General features: G+C 42.4%; 1 protein-coding gene across 1 annotated transcript in view; it reads right to left on the bottom strand.

Moving 5' to 3' along the window:
• Positions 1 to 24,120, bottom strand: part of LOC125452477 (pecanex-like protein 1) — a 244,466-nt gene that overhangs the window by 137,446 nt on the left and 82,900 nt on the right. The window contains exons 10-14 of the mRNA XM_048530940.2: positions 22,870 to 23,012; positions 19,301 to 19,454; positions 19,182 to 19,214; positions 8,211 to 8,382; positions 2,146 to 2,256 (exon numbers count right to left, since the gene is read on the bottom strand). Coding sequence (XP_048386897.1) covers positions 2,146 to 2,256; positions 8,211 to 8,382; positions 19,182 to 19,214; positions 19,301 to 19,454; positions 22,870 to 23,012 — 613 coding nt within the window. The remainder of the gene's footprint in view (positions 1 to 2,145; positions 2,257 to 8,210; positions 8,383 to 19,181; positions 19,215 to 19,300; positions 19,455 to 22,869; positions 23,013 to 24,120) is intronic.

The raw sequence follows: 24,120 nt of genomic DNA on the forward strand, positions 1-24,120 counted from the left end.
GATGTAACATAGCTCTGAAGTTTACACGAAGCCTGCAGAATAAAAGTAACTAAGTTGTCTTCTTACTTAGAAGATGTATGTTTGTGGTTGATTTGATAGACTTCAATAAAGTAGTAAATGATGTAGATAATGTTTATGTGGGTCATTTATTTTGACTGAATATGCTTGGAAGTAACTGTTGATAGTCATGATAACATTAAAGGTAGATTTGGATTATATAGAACATAGAACAGTACAGCACAGAACAGGCCCTTCAGCCCACAATGTTGTGCCGACCATTGATCCTCATGTATGCACCCTCAAATTTCTGTGACCATATGCATGTCCAGCAGTCTCTTAAATGACCCCAATGACCTTGCTTCCACAACCGCTGCTGGCAATGCATTCCATGCTCTCACAACTCTCAGTGTAAAGAACCCGCCTCTGACATCCCCTCTATACTTTCCTCCAACCAGCTTAAAACTATGACCCCTCGTGCTAGCCATTTCTGCCCTGGGAAGTAGTCTCTGGCTATCAACTCTATCTATGTCTCTCATTATCTTGTATACCTCAATTAGGTCCCCTCGCCTCCTCCTTTTCTCCAATGAAAACAGACCGAGCTCAGTCAACCTCTCTTCATAAGATAAGCCCTCCAGTCCAGGCAGCATCCTGGTAAACCTCCTCTGAACCCTCTCCAAAGCATCCACATCTTTCCTATAATAGGGCAACCGGAACTGGACGCAGTATTCCAAGTGCAGTCTAACCAAAGTTTTATGGAGCTACAACAAGATCTCACGACGCTTAAGCTCAATCCCCATGTTAATGAAAGCCAAAACACCATATGCTTTCTTAACAACCCTGTCCACTTGGGTGGCCATTTTAAGGGATCTATGTATCTGCACACCAAGATCCCTCTGTTCTGCCACACTGCCAAGAATCCCATCCTTAAGCCTGTACTCAGCTTTCAAATTCGACCTTCCAAAATGCATCACCTCGCATTTATCCAGGTTGAACTCCATCTGCCACCTCTCAGCCCATCTCTGCATCCTGTCAATGTCCCGCTGCAGCCTACAACAACCCTCTATACTGTCAACGACACCTCCAACCTTTGTGTCTTCTGCAAACTTGCTGACCCATCCTTCAATCCCCTCATCCAAGTCATTAATAAAAATTACAAACAGTAGAGGCCCAAGTTGAGCTCACTTGTACGTGAGGTTGGTACCTGGTTATGTAAGTCAGAGCCAAAACAATCTCTGGGACTAGTTTTCATTGTCTAAAGCGCTCAGTAAGATTTTCTTCAGTATGTTTTCAATGTAATTGGCCAAGATTTTAATTGTTCTCTGGTCTTTCCCAGAAATGGTGAAGTGGTGGTTGTCTGTGTTGTGAAGCCTCAAGCACAGAACTGCTGCACAGTACATCAAACAACAGGCATTTGGCTGTACTCATCTTACAACTTCCACACTGCAATGATTGCAGCTATGCAAAAGCAACAATCCTACAACATAAGACAGAACTTATCTTGCTAACTTTTTCAGACAGCTTGCTTCCCTTTATATCAAGTGATGACTCTATGGGGTCCAGTAATCCAAGCCCTTTCACACCTCTCATTCACACATACTTTACATCTCTAACCCTCCTTTACCACCACTAGCACTCCATTTGTCTTTTCCTCTGGACACCCTCAATCTGTTTCACGCACTCCTCCTCTCCTGTCAACAGCATATAAACCACCATTTCTGAACCCCTGTCTATCCTGAAGAACAGTCATTCCACGCTTATTCTGTTTTTCTCTCTCCACAGGCCTGCTGAGGTTCTCGAGCATTTTGTGTTTTTTTTTAATGTCAAATTTCCAGCATTTGTAGAATTTTGCTTATAAATTTGTATTCTAAATTAGATACAATGCAGGGAACATACATTTTAGTGTGGAATACAAGTAGTTTTTCACTTGTTTTCTTTTGTAAATTTAGACAGAAAAATAAAAAACTTGTGTGATGCAGAGATAACAAGGTGAAGAAATGAAGGATTTCTGAAGTAGGGTCTAGGCCCGAAACGTCAGCCTTCCTGCTCCTCTGATGCTGCTTGGCCTGCTGTGTTCATCCAGTTCTACACCTTGTTATTTCAGATCCTCCAGCATCTGCAGTTACTACTATCTTGTGTGATACATACCAGATCCGCCAAAGATGTGCATGTCTATTTGTTCCAGCGAGTATGTCAGAAAAGTATTTATTTGTGGGAGAAGACCCAGTAGGAAAATGACAGGGAAACACTGCGTGAACCCTGGAATAGAAGGTAGAACAAGGTGAGAGCAGAATAGAGAGTACAGAGAAAGCAAAAAAATTGAGGAAACAGTAAGGGCAACAGGAATAACACACAATGAGGTAAACAGAAATAGTAATCCAAGTAAGGCAGCAGAAACTGAATCAATGAACCTTACAACACAGAAAGTGGCCACTTAAACATGCATCATATGAGACGTGGTGCCCGCACTGACCCTTTGAAACAGATGTCAAATTATATCCTGAACATCAGGCCTTTTCCCCCCACCAAAGCTCACAGATTAGAACTCTACATGTACATGTCAAATGGTTTTTGAAAGTTCCTGTGTAATCTTCCTCAGCATATTTTTCAGCAGTGTTCATTGCACTGTAATCAGGAAAAGGGTCTGTAACTGCCTCTTCTCTATACGCTTAGAGCCAGCACACACAATTCAAACATCTCTTTTCTCAGCTGAGATCAATTTCCTTAGGATTGAAGCGAAGGCCTTTCTGGGCTGTTTGGGCCAGTACCATACCGGACAGTTAAATACAATATTTGTCATTTTAATTTATTGATCCAACTGAGAAAATACCAACATGTTTATTTGAAATCTTCCAGCTATTTCTGGAACACTCACTAAGGATATGTCACAACATTATTGTTGCTTAGCACGTGTTAAAAGCCCCAGGACACTCCTTTGTTCTAGAATATCAGCCTTATCATTTTATATCAATTGCACAATGGTTGCCATGGGTAAGTGCAACAGTGTATAACTAAAAGAAATTATTATTGTTTGTTCAGAGAGAAAAATTAAATGCATGATTTATAAAGCCTGTAGAGGAAGACAGGTAGGTAAAACAAATTGCAGTCACGTGAGATCATCCCCTCTACAGTTAAGAGCTGAGAACGTAAGCTGTGCTATTAGGATACAGGGAAACTGAGAATAAGCATCAAGAATTTGTCTCCAATCCATCCAAGCAATAGCTGTTTTCTGGGACATTATGCAGATAAAGGATGCAGCAGGCATAATGGCAATAGATGTCACAGTGAGGGCAACAGGAATAGAGGACAAAGCAAGGGCAGCAGAAAATAGAGGATGCGGTGTGGATAATAGAGGATGCAACAAGGCATTATGAACAGAGAGCACAGGGAGTTTCAAAACAATTTTGCTCCACTGCTCTATGAAATACTAAAGGAATGTTGCACTGTCAGATGGGTAATACTGAGGACTACTCTACTACTGCAGTACTGTAGGGGCAGTACCAAGGAACTACTGGAACATGAAAAAATTGGAGCATGAGCAGCTCTTTAGTCCCTCAAGCTTGCTCCATCATTCAATATAATCATGGCTGACCTTTGTGCTTTAATTCCACTTTCTGTACCTATCCCCAAATAACTTCTAACTGCTTTGCAAATTAAAAATCTGTCTGACTTGGCCTTAAATATATTCAATGATAGTGCTCTCTCTCGGGCAGCAAATTTCAATGATTAACAACCTTCTGAGAGAAGAAATTTATCCTCACCTACAGTTTATAAGCAAGACCCCTTATTGTAAAACGGTGCCCCTTTGTTCTGGATTCACACAAGAGGAAACATCTTCTTAGAATCAGATATGTCAATTCACCACCCACTCCAGAATCTTGTGTTTCAATAAGATCATCTTTCATTCTTCTAAACTCCAAAGACTATTGGTCCAACCTGCTCAATCTTTCATCGTAAGACAAACCTTTCAACCCAAGAATCAACTTGGTGAATCTGCTCTGAACTGCCTCCAAGGCAAATACGAATTTCATAAATTAAGGAGACCAAAACAATATGCAGTACTTAGATGTGTCTTGTCAGTAGCCTCTACAGATATTGCTTTGGCTGAGGTTACCATGAAGGTCCCGCCTTCTCAAATTCACCCCTCACCTGAGACACGATGCCTCTCAGGTTAAACTCACCATCAGTCTTCACTCTTTAATGAGAGAACTTATGATCTTCTGGAAACTACTTTTTACAGATAAGAATACTTTTACACTTTATCACCCCATCTGCCTGGGAACATGGAGAATTGTTTACTTATGTCCTGTGCATCAAAAGTAGAACAACCTACTCTCAAACATCAGCAAAATAATGGAAGGTGGTGTCAACAGCGATATCAAATGGATACTGAAATAGCCTGTGTTCAAACGCAGCAAAATCCAGACAATATTCAGTTTGGGCTGATTTGTACCATACAAGTGTCAGGGAATGATTAACCCCATCAGCAGAGAATCCAACCATCATCCACTGACAATCAACTGTCTAAATGTTGCTGAATCCTCCACTATCTCATCCTGAAGGTTGCCATTGATCAGAAACTGAATGAATCAGTAATATATATTCTGCGACTTCAAGAGCAGGTGGAAAGCTGTGAATTCCAAAGCAAATAACTCACCTCCTGTCTCCTGAGTGACCATTCAAAATCTACACATCGCAATGTGACAGAATATTCCTCATTTGTCTGGATGGGTGCAGCTTCACAAACATCTAGGATGCTCCAGACAATCCTGGACTAACAACCCGCCTAACATCTTAATCATTCACTCCCTCCACCACTGATGCACAATGGCAATACTTTATTTGCAAACAAAATTTATCACAAGACTTCTTGAACAATACCTTCCAAAACTTTAACTTCTACCACATAGATGGACAAGGGTAACAGCCACACGGGAACACCACCATTTGCAAGATCCCCCTCAGGTCACGCACCATCTTGTTTTGGAACTATGTCATCATTCTTTTGCTGTCTGAGTCAAAATCCTAGGCCAAACTCTCTCTATTTGCACTGTTGGAGTGTACCTACACTGCATGGACTGCAGAGGTTCAAAAGGGCAGGTCACCAGCACCTTCTCAAGAACAACCAGGGATGGGTACTAAATGCTGGTTCAGTCAGTGATGTAGGCATCTCGTGAATGAATGGAAGAAGAATTTCAGTGATCTGAAACTTATTGCTGCCAAGAGCATGTGGCGACACATTTGTAACAATGCTTGCAGATCCACACTGCAACCTCGAAAAATTACTCAGAAAAAATGAAAATAAAATTCTGGACAAGATACTTAATCTGGTTTGACTACATTTTCTGTGCATAATTTCCGTTGACTCCAGACACAAACATCTCTTTTGCACTTCCCTAAAGGAAGTCAGTTCATATCTCTTCTGACAAAAGGAAGAAAAGTTCTTGATGTCTTTGAGAAAAATTCTTTCACGTACATTTCTGCGAGTCCTGATTCTGCTTATATTAGATGGCAATTTTACTGAGTTCACAATAAAATTGAAACTCTTAATCTGATACATCACAGAACTGTTTAAAAATATGATCTAGTTTATGTGAAGATTCAAAATGACATCAGCTTCTCCACTTACCCAAAGGTACAGATAATTGTGAATGCGACAAAATTACGTTCATAAAATTGGCAGCAATGATACATACAGCTCTTGGCAATGAATAAACAATGACAGGCACTAGTTCCCAATAATAGCATATTTCTCCCTGTTAGGAATTTCTGGTGAATTATTGTCTGAGACATCTACAGTTGCATCTTGACATTTCCCCCAATTCTCTGTGTACTGGATTTTAATAATCTCAATATCTAATCTCAGTGGTGGAAAAGTTATTATAGAGAATGCTTCTGGACAGAAATATATTTACACTTGGAGAGACAGGGATTAATCAGGGATAGTCAACGTGAATTTGTAAAAGGAAGGTTGCATTTAAAAAAACGGGGTCAATTTTTCAGAAGGTAGCCAGGTGTGTTGATGCGGGTAATTCATCTGATGTGGTGTTCATGTACTTTAGCATGTCCGTCATGACAGACTGATTAAGGAAGTGATAAATCATGGGATTCAAGGCCAAGTTGCAAATTGGATTCAAAACTGACTGAGTCTTGAAGCAGAGGGTCATAGTTGAGGCATGTTTCTGTGACAGCAGGTCTTTATCCAATGGGGTCCTGTAGGGATCAGTGCTGGGGCACTTTCTGTGCATTAATGATTTGCACTGAAATGTATGATGGAGAGATGCGGGGATCCATAAAAATTGGCAGAGTGGTAAATAGTGAGGAACATAGCCAGAAACTGCAAGATGATATCAACAGACTGATCAGCTGGGCCTAGAATTGACAAATGGCATTCAATCTGGAAAATTCTGAGGTAATGGACTTGGGAGGAGTAATAAGGAAGGGATTACACTATGAATGGCAGGATCCCGTCGAACTGAAGATCAGAGGGGCCTTGGTGTGCATAACCACAAATCCCTGAAGATAGCAAGGCAGCTAGAAAAACTGACTAAAAAGGCATGTAGAACACTTGTCCTATGAGCCCAGGCATTGAATATAAGAGCACGGAATTAATTGTATATAACACTGGTTAGCCACAACTGTAGTGCTGTGCAATTCTGGTCACTACATTATAGGAAGTATGCAATTGCACTAGAGAGAGGGTGAAGAGGAGACTTACCAGCATTCTATCTGGGGTGAAGAGTCAATGCTATGAGGACTAATTAGGCCTATTGGATAGACTAGGGTTTTATTTGGAACAGCAAAGGTTGAGAGAGGACCTGATGGAGGCAGAGAAGATTATGATGTGCATAAATACAGTAGATAGAAAAGCACTTTTTCCATTAGTAGTGGGGTCAATTCTAGGAGGCATAGATTTAAAATAAGCAGAGAGTTGAGAATTTTTTTCAGAGGGTGGTAGGAATCTGGAGCTCACAGCCCAATAGGGATGTTGAACCAGAAACTCTTGTAACAATAAGCAGTATTTAGAATTAGAATTAACCTTACCGTCACGAGTACCTACATGCGTATAGTGAAAAGTTTACAAGTCACCACTTATGGCACCATCTTAGATACCAAGGTTCCTAGGTACAGATTTTTAAATACAAATTCTTAGGGGGAAAAAATTGAAAAATAAAGTCGAGCAATAAATTAGAAAAACATAGAAATGAGAGTTTGGACTAACAGCCCTTCCAACTCAAACCATGCTGGGTTTCACCTCAAAGATGGAAGTGCTGGGACTCATGCCCAGGTGAGACCAGGGGCTCGAGGCCACTCAGAGGCTGGAAGTCCACGCTGGCTTTCACCCTGGATATTATCAAAGCCATCCAAGGGGAGGACATAAAATGAAAACAACAATGTGAAGAAAGAGAGAAAAAAAGGAAAGAAATGAATGGAACTGATTAACTCTGGCTCAGGAGTCCTACTCTGCAGCCATTTTAGAGAATACATTCTATTAAACAGATATTCACTCAGGCTGCCATAGTCTCAAGGGCTATGGGTCAAAAGCTGGAAAATGGGAGTTGTGTAGACAAATCTTTGTTGACTGTTGTGGACATGATGGGATAAATGGCCTCCTTCTGTGCTGTAAAAATCTAAGAGCTCAGCAATTTGAATCAGATTAGATTCCTGTGCCTTTCTTCTAAATTAGACAATTATGGCTCCAAGAAACTTGAGTCCAAATAAAGATTCTACTACAGTAATACTGTAACAAGGGTGTGCTGCACTGCTGGAAGTACCATCTTTCAAAGCAAGTTATTAACCGACTACCTCTTAACTACCAATAACAGGTCTCACGATCATTATTCCAAGAATTTAGAGGAGCTCTTTCTAGTGTCCTAGCTTATTTGCCCTGCAACTAACGGAGTATTTGGTCATTATACACTCAATTTATTGGAACTTCCTGTGCCCAGACTGGTTTCCTTGTTTCCAACATTATAGTAGTCCCTGCACTTCATGACAGTATGTAATTAGTTGTACTCCATTTTGGGACGTACTAAGAGAGGGAAATATATTACATAAATGCAAGTCTTTCTTTTCTCGCCCAAGTTGAAGCAATACATTTATATCCATTTAATGAATGAAATTGTAAGCAGATTTCAGAACCTTCTGATTACCACAGTGAGCATATCAACAACAATTTAATGATTAACTGACAATTACGTGCACTGACTCACCGATAATAAAATCTCTTGCAATAGCAAAATTTTCTGGCGATATTAATCTGATTCCATATAGAGTAGAAGTTGGAAGCTGAGTGGACTTACTGCCAAGATCCAAAACCCACACAAGACTACAGCAGATTGAAAAATAAATAGATCTACTGTATGCGACAATTCTGTTGTGACCCTGGGAGAAACACGGGTTAAAAAGTCTGTTATAAACGTTTGTATGCTCATGGGCTTTATTAACACAGAAATAGAGTACAGATACAAGTAAATTAGGTTTAACCTATGTAAAGCACGCATTACACAAACATTATATTCAGTTCTGAACATTCCACATTAACAATGTCAAAGCCATGGAGGGGATGAAGAAAGGATTATTAGAACAATTCCAGGAATGGTTTTTTGGAGAGACTGAAGGAGCCAGTGTCTTCTACCTCAAAGCGAGGAACATGAAGGGAAAATTTAACAAAGACATTTAAAATGTTTGAGCGGAGCAGTTTTGAAAGAGTTTTTTGGCCTATGGTCGCTCCTTGCAGGAGCTATTTCCGATTCTTTTGTATAGTCCTGAAGTGATCCCTACTTCAAGAATTTTCCCAATTCTTTTTTTATAAGTTACTATTGTAAATGTTTCCTGCAGTCCTTCGGGAAATATACTCCAGGCTGTAACAATTCCCCATGTTAAAAAAAATTCTCATCTCTCCCTAATTCCTTTGTCAATTATTTTAAATCTGTACCCTTTGCTTACTGACCCACATATCACTTGAAACAACTTCCACCTATCTACTTTGTCAATACCGCTCAACATTTTGAAGACCTGTGAGAGATTCCCTTAACCTTCTCTGCTCCAGGTCAAACTCCCAGCTCATTTTGTCTCTCCATTTTGATTTGTGTGGTTGTTTTAAGTTGTATAATGCAATGCTTTGTTGCCCCAAACACAGGTACAGTCAAAAAATTGGCAGTTGTCCATGTCATCAGGTACATGGAGACCTGTGTACTGCACCCAACACCTCCCTACCTGAGATCAGTTTGGATCAGAGACCAGACGAGGGCCTGCTTAGTTGTTACAATTCAACCTTTTACTTACCAAGATATTGTGGCATCTCTGCATCTTGGAACATTCAGACTGAAAGAGGACATTCAGCTTCTCAAAGTTGAATAGTCAGACACAAGTAAACACCATTTAACTTCTCAACTTGAACAGGAGGCTATTCAGTTCCTCTAAACTGTCAGACATGAATAGGAGGAGGTCAAAAACCTCTCAATCCTATTACAAAGGAACAAGGAGATGCCAATGAGTTCCTCAATCCTATTAAACAGGAAATGGCCATTCTGCACATTCACCCTCTTACAAAGGAACAGGAGAATGTCCTTCAAGCTCATCAATATATCACACAGGAGCAAGAGAAGGCCATTTAACTTCTCAAATCAATTGCACGTATTAGGAGAAGCATTTCAACATCTTGAGCCTAGTACACATTAATAGGAAGAGGTCATTGAGCTAGTTCCGTCATTCAATTAGATCAAAGCTCATCTCCATCTAACTCCATCTTACCATCTTGGCCCTTATGGCACAATGGTAGTGTCCATACCTCTGAGTCAGGAAGCCTGAGTTCAAGTCCCACCTGGTCCAGAGGTGTGTAATAACTTTTTTAAACAGGTAGATTAAAACAAAACCACTTTGATTCTATAATTTTTAACATGCTCACCGAACAAAAAACAGTCCTTTTCACAAATGCAGGACGCTCTTTAAATCCAATTAAATACTTTGAGTGTACAGCATTTGAGGTAATTGAGAAAATACAGTATTCAACTTGTGCACAGCAAGATCCCAAAAACTGCAATCATCAGTTTTTTAAAGCAATTAATGGAGACATAAACATTAACCGGCAGGACACCAGGGTGAACTTCTAAATAAAAACTGAAAGAATGGTCTCTGCAGAAAGAACAGCATCTGCAGACAGAAATTGGCATGAAAAGCTCAGCAGGTCTGACAGCATCTGTGAAGAGAAATCAGAGTTAATGTTTCAGATCCATCAGTTCTGTGGAAGAGTCACTGGACCCGGAAACATTAACTTTGATTCTTCTTCATAGACGCCGCCAGAACTGTTGATCTTTCCAACAATTTCTGTTTTGTTGCAGGGTGAATGTCTGTCTACTTCTTCAAAATACTGCTAGAGGGCATTTTACATTGATGTTAGAGAACAGACAGGGCTTTGGCTTATAGTCTCATCCAAAAGACACAATTCCAGCAGTGCAGAAATCCCTCAGTACTGCAGTCGGCCAAATTTTTGTGGTCAAGTTTGCAGATTGGGACTTGAACCCACACACAGTATTTTGACTCAAAGGCAAGACTGCTACTCACTGGCTATGGCTGACACATCAGAGGTAGATCATCAACTGAATATAAGTCTTTAAACAGTAGTAATGTTATCCTACGATGTGACATCTGCTGACTGTCAGCAATTGCTGAAAAGTTTCACTAAATAGGGTTTTAATGAAATTAGTCTCTTTTAACGGCTGTGACAGTAAGAATGCCTGCTACGAGGCAAAAATATCACACTTGATGTAATCATTTTTAAGTGAGCTGCCTTAGGAAGTGCGAGAATCTCACAAACTCTCAATGTTACTAAGATTACAGTGGCTCACAGCAAGGTCTCTGTCAAATACAATATTGCCATATTGTAAATACTGATGTTGAGACAATTCTTATTATATTCTGTAGTCTCTCTGAATGAACATATATTGCCTTTTATGACAAGCAACGCTGCTACATGGAAAAGGTCAGAATTTATAAGTAGTCTTTCCATTGCAGATGTTATTCCATCTTATGCACTCAGGCATATACTGAGCTACTCTCAACAGTTCTCAGCACAACATTCTGCACGGTGATATTAAAATAGGTTTACCATGCAAACCTCAGCTGCTGATATCCTAGTTATGTCCCTCAACTAGGATCTTGCTGACCTACATGAACTCTCAATGTAGCAAAACATCATTACATCCTTGTTTTCAAACGGCTCCATGGTCTTACCTCTCTTATGTTGTAGCCCTTCAAGATATCTGTAATCGAGTTTTGAGAAGATTGTTAGCTCAGGTTGAGGTTCTGGATGTGAGTTTGCTCGCTGAGCTGGAAGGACCATTTTTAGACATTTCGTCACCATTCTAGGTAACATCATCAGTGAGCCTCCGGTGAAGCACTGGTGTTATGTCCCGCTTTCTATTTATCTGTATAGGTTTCCTTGGGTTGGTGATCTCATTTCCTGCGTTGGTGATGTCATTTCCTGTTCTTTTTCCTCAGGGGACGGTAGATTGGCTCCAAATCAATGTGATTGTTGATGGAGTTCCGGTTGGAATGCCATGCTTCTAGGAATTCTCGTGTGTGTCTCTGTTTGGCTTGTCCTAGGATGGATGTGTTGTCCCAATCAAAGTGGTGTCCTTCCTCATCTGTATGTAAGCATACTAGTGATAGTGGATCATGTCTTTTTGTGGCTAGTTGATGTTCGTGTATCCTGGTCACTAGCTTTCTGCCTGTTTGTCCAACGTAGTGTTTGTCACAGTTCTTGCAAGGTATTTTGTAAATGGTGTTCGTTTTGCTTGTTGTCGGTATAGAGTCTTATAAGTTCATTAGCTGCTGTTTTAGTGTGTTGGTGGGTTTGTGGGCTACCCTGATGTTAAGAGGTCCAAGTAGTCTGGCAGTCAGTTCTGAAATGTCTTTGATGTAGGTGAGAGTGTTTATGGTTTCTGGGCATGTTTTGTCTGTTTGTTTGGGTTTGTTGCTGAGAAATTGGCGGACTGTGTTCATTGGGTACCCGGTCTTTTTGAATAGGCTGTATAGGTGATTTTCTTCTGCTCTTCGTAGTTCCTCTGTGCTTCGTTTGTGGGTGTTGAAGCTGCATTAGAACATTATTTCAACGAGCCACCACACACTGTATCCTTACATACAGATGAGGAAGGATACCGCACCTCAGCAGGTATGGGAAATGGTCCGGCGCCTGGACCTGTGGGCCTTCGATCTGGTCAGGGGGTAACGACTGTCGCTCCTTGGGCCTGGCTATTCTGCTGCGGGGGCACAACTTCACCATCTCTCAAGTTCAGGAGGTGGTGGGGGGGAGCGCCTCCTAGTGGCTGACGTCACCTACAGGAACGCTCCTCTGAGGCTGATCAACGTGTACGCCCCAGCGGTATGGAGTGAGCGGTTGGCTGTCCTGCAGCAGCTTCCACCCCTGCAGGCTACGTCCAGGCCGGTCATCCTAGGTGGAGACTTCAACTGCATCATCGATGCAGATGGAAGATCCGGTGCGGGGACAGCAGGTGGGGGGAGTAAACTGGACGTCACGTCCAGATTCCTGATGGGCACAGTGAAGGACGCCAAGCTGCTCGACGTCTTCAGCACCCCTGCAGCGGAGATACACCTGGTCGCGGTCAGATGGGTCTATCCGCTCAAGGATAGACTTCCTGTTTGTTTTGCGGACGTTCGTGGTCAGGTCCACTGGCGTCGAGCCAGTGTTCTTCTCTGGCCACTGCCTCCTGCTGGCCGACTGTCACTTACAGGGCGACCAGCAGGCCGGCAAGGGGACGTGGAAGCTCAACACGACTCTGTTGACCCCAGAGAACGTCCAGGAGCTCAAGAGGGAGTACGCCGGTTGGAGAACCGTGAAACCCCTCTTTGAGTCTCCGGGCAACTGGTTGGGGGACAGTGAGGGAGAACATCAAGAGGTTCGTTGTCCTCATGGGTTTTCGGAAGGCGAGAGAGAGGTGGGGAAAGCTGTCGCGACTCCAGAAAAGGATGCAGAACCTGCTCCTTCTGCAGTCGATGGGGGTCGATGTCACGGAGGACCTCCGTGAGGTGAGGGGCCAGCAAGCCTCGTTCTTCGTCGCAGAGGCCTCCAGGATAATCTTCCGGTCCATGTTTCGCTCCGTGGAGCAGGACGAGACGTGCTTGCGTTTCTTCTTTCAGAAGGTGCACAAAGAGAGCTCTGTGCTTAGCCGGCTGAAGGAGGATGATGGCTCGGTGACGTCTCGGCCCGACATTTTGAGGATCAGCAGATCCTTCTATGCCGGACTGTACGACGCGAAGCCCACGGACAGCACGGCCTCCGAGTCGTTCCTGTCGTCTATCACGGAGGTCTTAGACGGTAGCATGAGGGAGTGGCTGGACCGGCCAATATCCCTGGACGAGCTGACCAGAGCCCTCAAGTCCTTGGAGAGGAATACGACTCCTGGGAGCAACAGCTTACCGGTCGAGCTGTATTCCGCTCTGTGGGACCTGGTCTACCAGGACCTGCTGGAGGTGTACGATAGTGCGCATCGGGCAGAGGAAATGTGCAAGTCCATGAGGAAGGGCATCATCACCCTCATTTACAAAAGGAAGGGGGAGAGGGAAGAAATTAAGAATTGGCGTCCCATTTCACTATTGAACGTGGACTACAAAATCCTGACAAGGTCATAGCCAACCGGGTCAGGTCTGTCCTGGAGTCGGTGATTCACCCTGAACAAACCTGTGCTGTGCCAGGCTAGAAGATCGCTGAGAGCCTCGCGCTCATCAGGGATATGATCGCCTACGTGCAGGACAGGAGGGTGGACACCTGCCTCATCAGCCTGGACCAGGAGAAGGCCTTCGACAGGGTCTCTCATGCTTACATGAGGGTCGTCCTCTCCAAATTGGGGTTCGGGGAGGGCATCCGCAATTGGATCCGGCTGCTCTACACCAACATCGTTAGCACAGTCTTGATCAACGGGTGGGAATCGGACAGTTTTCCCATCAGATCTGGAGTCAGGCAGGGCTGCCCCCTCTCTCCTGCATTGTTCGTGTGCTGTATGGAGCCCTTCGCCGCATCCATCAGGAAGGATGTGAGCCTGAAGTGCGTGACTATCCCAGGCAGTGGAGGCCTGCAGGTCAAGACCTCCCTGTACATGGACGACGTTGCCATCTTCTGCACCGATCGTTGGTCGATGAGTAGGCTGTTGGACATCTGCGGCCAGTTTGAACTGGCCTCGGGTGCCAAAGTCAATAAGGGTAAGAGTGTGGCAATGTTCTTTGGGAACTGGGACGACCGCTCCTTCATCCCCTTCACCGTCAGGACAGACTACCTGAAAGTGCTGGGTGTTTGCTTCAGTGGAGCTGGGGCGTGCACTAAGACTAGGGAGGAGCGTATCACCAAACTGAAGCAGAAGCTGGGCAGGTGGATGCTCCGGTCCCTCTCCATCGCGGGTAAGAACCTGGTTGTCAGGTGCGAGGGGCTTTCGGTACTGTTGTATGTGGCGCAGGCCTGGCCTATTCCCCGGACCTGCACCGCTGCAGTCACCCGGGCTATCTTCCACTTCATTTGGAGGTTGAGGATGGACCGGGTCCGCAGAGACACCATGTACAAAGACCTGGGGAATGGGGGAAAGGGCATACCGAACGCCACCCTGGCCCTGATGGCTACCTTTGTGTGCGGCTGCATCAAGCTGTGCATAGATCCTCAGTACGCAAACACCAAGTGTCACTACTTACTGAGGTTCTACCTGTCCCCGGTGTTGCGAAGGATGGGCCTGGCCTCGTTGCCGTGGAACATTCTGAGTAGTTGGACCGTCCTGTACCACCTGTCCTTCGTGGAGAAATTTTTGAAAGGAAACATCTTTGACCACAGGGCCGTCAGGCAGTGGTCAGCAAGTAGTATCCTCGAGACCCTTCGGGAAAAGGAGAGGGTGGATCCTGTCGTGTGGTTCCCCACGCAGACTGCCAAAGTCGTTTGACAGAATGCCTCATCGCCAGAACTTTCAAACAAGCACAAGGACATTGCTTGGCTGGCGGTGAGAGGGGTTCTGCCAGTGGGATCTTTTATGCACGCCCGGAATCTCTGCGCCACTGCACACTACCCTTGAGGCGGCTGCGGTGTGGGGGAACGTGACTGTCAATCACCTCCTTCTGGAGTGTGCCTATGCGCAGGAGATCTGGAGGGGGATGCAGTGGTATTTGTCGAGGTTCGTCCCGAGCAGCTCCATGACGCGGCACTCCGTGCTCTACGGGCTGTTTCCCGGGATGCACACCGAGACCAACATCAACTGCGCCTGGAGGACCATCAATGCGATGAAAGATGCTCTTTGGTCTGCCCGCAACTTGCTGGTCTTCCAGCTGAAAGAACTGACCCCGACTGAGTGTTGCAGACTGGCGCACTCCAAGGTCCAGGACTACGCGCTGAGGGACGCACTAAAGCTTGGGGCAGCTGCCGCCAAGGCGCGGTGGTGAAAGACCATGGTATGAAACCCTTCGTCCAGAACAGAAAAAAGGGCCCTATCTGGTAACTGGGCCCAGATGGTGCCTTCTCCAACTGGTCAGGGGGCCAACGGGGACTGTGCGGGGAGATGACTGTCGGGGTATTCTTTTCTTTGTTTTTGTTTTTTATCTTTGTTTTGTTTTTTTCCTTTAGTTGGTGTATGTACCCCCTGGGTAACCTGGACTGGCTTGCATGACTGGGTAGGTGTATAAATGTTTTATTATTTTGTACATTCTATGAATAAAGTATATTTTTTCAAATAAAAAAAAGTGACGAAACATCTGAAAACGAACCTTCCAGCTCAACAAGCAAACTCATATCCATATCTGTAATCATCCAATTCATCTTGTCCTATGGATATTCTTGATTTTAATCACCCCACCATTGGTAGCCATACTTTCGCTGCATAGGCACTAAGCTCTGGAATTCCTTCCATAATCATGTCTGCCACTCAACCTTGTGCTTTATCTTTATGATGCTCTTTAAGACCTACTGTTTTGAACAAAACTTTTGGTCACTTATCCTATTATCCATTCATGTGTCTCAGTGACAAATTTTGATAACACTCTTGTGAAGTATTTTGGGGCTGTTTAATATATTAAAGGCAATATATAAATGCAAGTAGTTGTTGATTGCAAGCCATTAGGCCAACTTCTGTTATGGCTCTTCTGTCATCCACCAACTGTTGGAGTGAAAACTTGCACTACGGCATATGATCTGACAATTATCTGATCAGGTTGATGATCTCAGGAAACTTGTAAATTGGACAACAATAGCTTTTGATTGAAGCATCTTTCATTCAAAAATACATTTTAAAATTATGAAGCAGATTTTCACTTTACCAAAATCAGATCATCTGGTTTTTACCTGTCCTATACAGGTTACACATTACACACGTGCCAGTCTAGTTCCAAACCTTATACATCCTGGCCATAATACAAGCACTTCTATTGTTCAGCCCATCCATTATACAGTCCCACACACACCTGCTCCATCACTCTCACCCATTATTTATTCTGGCTTACTGGTTATCCCGATCAGTGCTGCCAGTTATAAATCCAATCGTTATATGCCACTATTTTACACATCTACTCATTATACATCCCTGTCCATTATACACACTGCCATTTTACATTCCCCTTTTGGAACAGCACATTATATACCCCATGTTATTAAAACCTTGTTTTAAACCTGTCCACTATACAACATAGAAATGAGTGAATGCTTATGTTTAAACAATACCTCCTCATTCTAGATTCTTCAACAACAGGCAACATCTCTTCCACATGCAATCGATCAAGTTTCCTCTGGATTTTACGTTTCAATCAAGTCACCACTGTCAAACTCCTGCAGTGCAAGCCTACCTTGTCCAAACTTTCCACATTAGACAATCTATCCATTCCAGGTATTAGGCTAGTAAATGATGGAATCATAGAATCCTTACAGTGTGGAAACAGGCCAACTGGCCCAACAAGTCCACACCAGCTCTCCAAAGGGCATTCTACCCAGACCCATTCCACTATCCTTTTCCCTGTAACCCTGCATTTCCCATTGCTAGTTCAGCTAACTTACACAGGGAGAATTTGCAAACTCCACACAGACAGTCACCTGAGGGTGGAACTGAACCCGGGTCCTTGGCGGTGTGGAGCTGCAGTGCTAACCACTGAGCCACTGTGATCTCTGAACTGCCTCCAATACACTCAGATCACTCAACATCTTTGAGTTCTGTTACCTCTCATATTATGGATAATTATATGCATTTTAAAAAATTTCCTGCCAAAATGAACAATTTCACATTTTCCACACCATACTCCATTTGCTACATTTTTGCTAACTCATTTAACCTATCCATATCCCTTTTCAGTCTACTTATATTCTCTTCACAACTGACTTTCCTACCTATCCTTGTGTCACTGGCAAATTCAGTTATCATACCTTTGGTCCCTTCATGCAAATCATTTACATAAATTATAAAAAGTCAAGGCCCCAACACCGATCCCTGTGACACATCATTTGTTATATCTTGTCAAGTAGAAAAAGACACATCTGTGTCTCCTCTCTGCATCCTGTTAGGTATAAATCTACTGTCCAAGGCAATATGCTACCCTCTACACCACAAGTTTTCATTTCTGCCATGACCTTTGATATGACATCTTATCAAATGCCTTCTGAATATCTGAGTGGAGTACATTTATTGGCTGCCGTTTTTACACAGCACATGTTACTTTCCTAGAGAACTCCAATAAATTGGTTGAATATGATTATACATCCCTGCCTGTTATAAAATCTGTCTATTATACTTTCACCTTCTTTACACCTACCTGTCGTGCAATCCTTTCTGATTACACACCCCAACCCGTTATTCTTCTTCATTGGAAACAAAAATCTACCTCTACATATATTATATTTTAGGGATAGTTATATTATAGTTTAATTATTACCATACTTAACTCCAAAAACATAAGTTCTTTCATATCCCAATAAAACTCTAGCACAAGTTTTTTTCTCTATTTTCCATTCTGTTTGCAATGCAAGCAACTCATTAGCATCAGCAACGTGGCAAACATTTTCAGTAAAACATCCTGCCATCCCATGTGCCTCGAGAGCACTAGCCATCTTATCTTTCATTTCACATTGCTACCTAAGATGATCACAATATAACAGCTACTCAATGTGAATATGATTACATAAGACTGCATGGGAAGAAGGAAAATTGAGATTCTGATGGTCTGAAGCAAGTAATTTTGACAATTATTAATGGCACTGACTCAGAAGTTGAGTTCAAACCCCAGCACAGCACATTTTGAAACTGAATTCTATAAATCTGATGATTTGTGAGCTACTAGCAGATCAAATTTCCCAGACTACTGTTAAAAATCCACCTGACTCATTAATGTGTTTCAGGAAAGGGTACCTGTTCTCCAGATCCAATCAGTGTCTACAAGTGGCTCCAGTTCTATTCTACATGTTTGGCTCTGAGCCACTAACAGTAATGTGGGATGGGAAAAAAATGCAGCCTTGTCAATCACCTCCATCGAGAGTTAGCAATACTCTATGATTGCACTACAGCCTCCAGGAGTTGAAGTGTATTGTGTCTGAAAGCTAAATACCAAAGGAAAAATCAAAGATTAGAGAGGGAGAGGTGGGATTAAAACAAGTTATGTAGTTTTCAAAACAAAAATGTGAACATATTGGCTATTGGCAATAAAACTATTTATGATGGGAAAGTAGATGTTTTTATTGACATTAAAAATACAAAACAATTGTATACACTTTCCAAACAACTGGACAGGATGGACATGTCAGGTGCATAACGGCAGTAGTGTTGGAGGTAAGGCACTGAAGACAGACATGCCACATTAGGAGGAAGAGATTGAACTGGTGGAGGCAGATAATCTGGTAAGGATGGCTGTAAAATTATGTCTAACCTAAACTGTTAATCCCACCCTAGATCTGGAAAGTCTACCTCAGTCATCATGTCCTGGGTAAATGGTTACGATCTGACAGAGACCTGCAGGGCCATTACATCAGCTGGAAAATGATCTACTGAAACAGGATAGGTGGCTGATGCCATAAAGAAGCTAGGTGATGTTGTGAGAATGTGGTAAGAATATCATTCTGGAAGGGTGGAAATCACATGACATGGCCTTCAATCAGATCAAGTCATTGAGATAATTTCAGACATTTTTTTTGCCCTTCAAGTCTGGAGTTCATAACTCACATGCACAGGTGATGCTGGGTCAGGCTGAGGACTCTGAAACAGGAGAAAAAAAAGAGTAGTTAAGTATGATGACACATTATTACCATTCAGCCTAAGAACAAAAACACATTTACACTTACTTTTAATAGGGAATACTGACAGCTTGCAATAACCAGACAGAAGTGCAAGACCGACAGGTCCTTGAAAAACCCTTGGTTAAGGAGACTGAATCCAAGAAGGGCAACAAGAACAGCCAAGAAAACAGCCAATACATTTTCTCCAATTTCCTGATTCCTGTGAAAATATAGTAAATGTTAATTTGAATGCTGTTCCTATATTGTCATAAGTTTCAGTCTACTTGAAAGATACTGGGAAATCATATGGCAGTTTGGAGTATGTCAGGAAGAAAATCCTCTGTCATTCTCCTGATCGGTCATTATAAGCCCAAATGAAACTCTATTTAACACAGAGCATCTGGAGTTATAGCGTCATAGAGTCCTAAAGCACATAAACAGGCCCTTTGGCCCAACTCATCCATTGCCAACCAGGTATCCTAAACTGAACTAGTCCCATTTGCCTGCATTTGACAAATATCCTTCTAAACCTTTCCTATCCATGTACCTGTCCAGATGACTTTTAAATGCTGTAAATGTAGATGTCTTTACCACTTCCTCTGGCAGCTCGTTCCATAAACGCACACACTCATTTGAGTACATGTGACAATATAGCTAATTCGATACAATCCAATTCACCTGTTTGTGAAAAAGTTTTCCCCCAGGTTCCTTCTAGATCTTTCCCCTCTCACCTTAAACTTATGCCCTCTAGTTTTGAACTCCCCTACCCTGGGAAAAGATCATGGCTATTCACCTTATCTATGCCCATCATGATATTATAAACTTCTGTAAGGTAACCCCTCAGCCTCCGACAGTCTAGGGAAGAAGCCTATTAGGTCTCTCCTTACAACTCAAACCTTCCAGTCACGGTAACATCCTTGTAAATCGTTTCTGCACCATCTCCGGTTTAATAATATCCTTCCAATAACAGGGTGACCAGAATTGTACACAGTACTCTAAATGTGGCCTTACAAATATATAGTACAGCTGTAAAATAATTTCCCAACTCATGTACTCAATGCTCTGAATAATGAATACAAATGTGCCAAACACCTTCTTCACTACTCCTGTCCACCATTGATGCCACTTTCAAGGAACTATGCACTTGCACCCGTAGATCTCTGTTCAACAACACTCCCCAGGGCCCTATCATTAACTGTGTAAGACTTACCAAAGTGCAACATCTTACATTCATGCGCATTAAACTTAATTATGGTAGATCGAGAGAGCCACAGAGAATGTTTCCGGTGGAATTGCTACATGGACTGTGAGATTGCTTCATGGCTCAGTGCACCGCAAAATTTGCAAAAGGCATTGCTCATTTAATCGGATAATTGTAAATGACCCAGGCCACACACAGGATATGGGAGTCAAAGCAGACCAGGAGGCAATGATCACTGAACAATTTAGTCCGGAATTTAATGATGCCAAAGATACAGCAGACAAATATATAGGAAGACATAGTAATGACCTAGAACTTGGTGTGCAAGGATAAATTTCCAAGTTTGCAGACTGTACAAAACATGCAAGCAATATTAATAGTGAGGTGTTCATCTTAAAACTACAAGTCATTGACAAGTTAATGGGGTGGGCAGAAAAATGGCAGATAAAGTTCAATCTGGAAAAGTCTGAGGTGATACGTTTTGGAAGAAAGAACATTGAGATACAGTATAAAAATAAAGGGCACCACTGTAAAGGGTATGTAGGAACTAAAGAACCTGGACGTATTTATGCAAACTCCCTAAACGTGGTGGGGCAGGTACAGCGAGCAGTTAGATAAAGCGAACACCATCCTAGGCTTTATTAAAAAGGGCAGAGAGTTTCAGAGCAGAGGTTATACTAAACTTACGGTTCTGGGTGCCATACTTTAGGAAGACCTGAAAACAATGGAGGGAATAGTTTATGTAAATAGTTCAATGGATGAGAAACTTGAGGTATGAAGTTATATTCCAGAAAGTTTGGACTGTTTTCCTTGGAGAAAGACTGGCTAAGAGAAAAAGGGGGACTGGATAGAGTAAATAGGGGGAAACTATTCTCTCACGTGAAAGAATCAAGAGCAGGTAGGTGCAGATATGAGGTAATGTGCTAAAGAAGCAAATGTGATAGAAGAAAATATGATTTCACATAGCAAGTGATTTGGGTCTGGAATGCACCGCCTGGGAGTCTAGTGGTGGTTGGTTCAATTGAGGCATTCAAAAGGGCATTAGATGATTATTTAAATAGGTACATTATTCAGGATTATGGATAAAGACATTGAGTCATAATGCCCAAAGAGCCAGTGCAAACATGATGGGCCAAATTTCCTACTGCTCAGTAACAATTCTGTGATTCTGTTATTTTAAATGGGTTTAATTTAAAAAGAAATGAAATGAACAAGCTCAAAAAATTGTCCAAGGCAGATTAGTCTTCAACAACATTTCAACAGAGAACAAACAGAACACCTTTAAATATATAATGCTGCTCATGCTGAATATCAGAGTTAAGAAAAATAAAATTGGCTGAGAGACAGAAAACAACAGGAAGTTGTCATAGTAATTATGTTGCAGGGGAGGGGTTGCCTACTGAGTGGGCAGTACAGAGTAAGGGAATTGAGTGGATAACTCAGTGGGGTGTCAGAGGCGGAGGGTTGGCAAATGACTGCGTGGGGATGATGTCAGTTGGGGGTACTGCGTGAAGGATGGAGATGATAAACAGAAAAAGACTGCAGAAAATTGGGTCTTCAAAGAAAATATCAGTAAGGTGACCTAACTGAAATTTACAGGAAACCTAACTCTGTTATGTTTGATTTTACTGAATTTCAGATCAAATTAAGTCATTCAACTCTACAAGCTGTGTCTTGACTCCCACAACGTTTACCATTTACAATCATCAGGTTTAGATAAGCAATGTCTCTCATGGATTTCATGACACTAGGTTATGAAACAATCACATGATTCATGTTCCCCCTTGTTGGCAGTTTTCTTCTTGTTTACTTCACTTAACTTCCATGAGTCTGCCACAGCATGGAAAAGTTAATCTGGAAGCTTATTTTAAATTAACTTCAATTCTAAATGAGACAAGAGATCAGAAGACTAAACAATAAGTTCAAGACATATATCAGAAATTTATTATCACAATATACATACTTTATTCCGAGGATGAATAATGGAAGATAAATATAAAGAATCGTTTAGGAGGCAAAGCTGAAATTTTCCTCTCGTTCTGGACATTTCTTTTTATTATTCATTCATGGGATGTGGACATCACTGGCACTTATTGCTGGTTTCTAACTGCCCTGGAACTGAGTGGCAAGCTAGGCTATTTCAGAGAGCAGCTAAGAGTCAACCATGTTGCTGTAGGTTTGAAATCACAGGCTGGCCATACCAGCTAAGGATGGCAGACTTCATGACAGATCCTCATCCACAATTAACGTGACTTTGATGCAGGAGCATATACCCATAATTAGCTAGTTTCACATTTATGTTTAGTATTCATACTTCATTAAACAATACCCACGAGGAAAATAACATCTGCAATGTTATTGTTTATATGGGATGTAATAACACAAAGTTGCAACAAATTATGTATCTGTAAAAGCAAAGAACAGAACCATATACCTGTCAAGTAAAGTCAGCAAAGCCAAGCGATCATAACGGATTTCTACCCATTTGCCAGGTAAAATCCAAAACCTGTAGGACAGTCTCCATTTGGACTTTTCCTCTATTACTTTAACAGCTGATACACGATTTCCAACCCTGCCCTTTCGAGTAAAAGGAAAGCTGGATTAACATAAAATGAGAACAATCATCCAAAATACACAAAACAAAATGAAAGAACTGCAGATGCTAGAAATCAGAAACAGAATCAGAAATTGCTGGGAAAACTCAGCAGATCTGGTAGCATCTTTGGAGAGAAAACAGGTAATATTTTGGTTCAGTGACCCTTCTTTAGAACTGATGGTAGGTAGCAAATGTTTGGTATATATGCTAGAAAAGGAGCAGGATGGGGGAGAGGGAAAGAATAAACAATAGGTGGAGATAGAGCCCAGACAGACAGAAAACTAGTTGGACAGATATAGGAATGGGTAAAGGTCAGCCTGGGAAAATGACAGCTGCTAATGGGGATTGTTGATGGCTAACAATGGGTTGTTCATGGTAGCAGTCCCCATGATGACAAGGTCTGGTGTGTGGGGTTTGGGGTAAGGAGATGGGAGAAGGTACTCATACCCTAAACTTATTGTACTCAATATTAAGTCCAGAAGTTTTGTTTTGAAAGAGTTCCCAAGGATAAAAATAAGGTGCTGTTCTTCCAGCTTGAGCTGAACTTTGCTGGACACCGTAGCAAGCCTGAGACAGAGGAGTGTGTTGAAACGGCAGGCAGATGGAAGCTCTGGGTCATTTTTGCAGCTGGAGCAGGGGTGTTTTGCAGAGCGGTTTCCCAGTCTGCACCTCATCTTCCCAATATAGAGGAGACCACATTGTGCAAATACAGCAGACTAGATTAAATGAAGTGCTTGAAGGCCCAAGACACACCTTCCAGACAAAGCAGAGATTTACCTGCACTTCAATCTACTCTACTGTATTCACTGCTATCAATACAGTCTCCTCTACATGGGGGGAGATGAGGCACAGACGAGGTGACTGTTCTGCAGAACGCCTATGCTCTGTCTGTGGAAATGACCCAGAGCTTCCTGTTGCCTGTCACTTCAACAGGCCAGTGTTCCCTGGCCAACATCTCCATCTCATGCTTGCGGAAGTACTCTAGTGAAGCTCAGTGCATGTTGGAAGAACAACCCCTCAATTTCCAGTTGGGAACTCTACAACCTCACTATTGAGTTCAATAATTTTTGTGCCTGAGCACCTTTTCCC

The sequence above is a fragment of the Stegostoma tigrinum genome, chromosome 4 (assembly GCF_030684315.1).
Source record: "Stegostoma tigrinum isolate sSteTig4 chromosome 4, sSteTig4.hap1, whole genome shotgun sequence".
In the NCBI taxonomy this organism is placed as follows: Eukaryota; Metazoa; Chordata; class Chondrichthyes; order Orectolobiformes; family Stegostomatidae; genus Stegostoma; species Stegostoma tigrinum.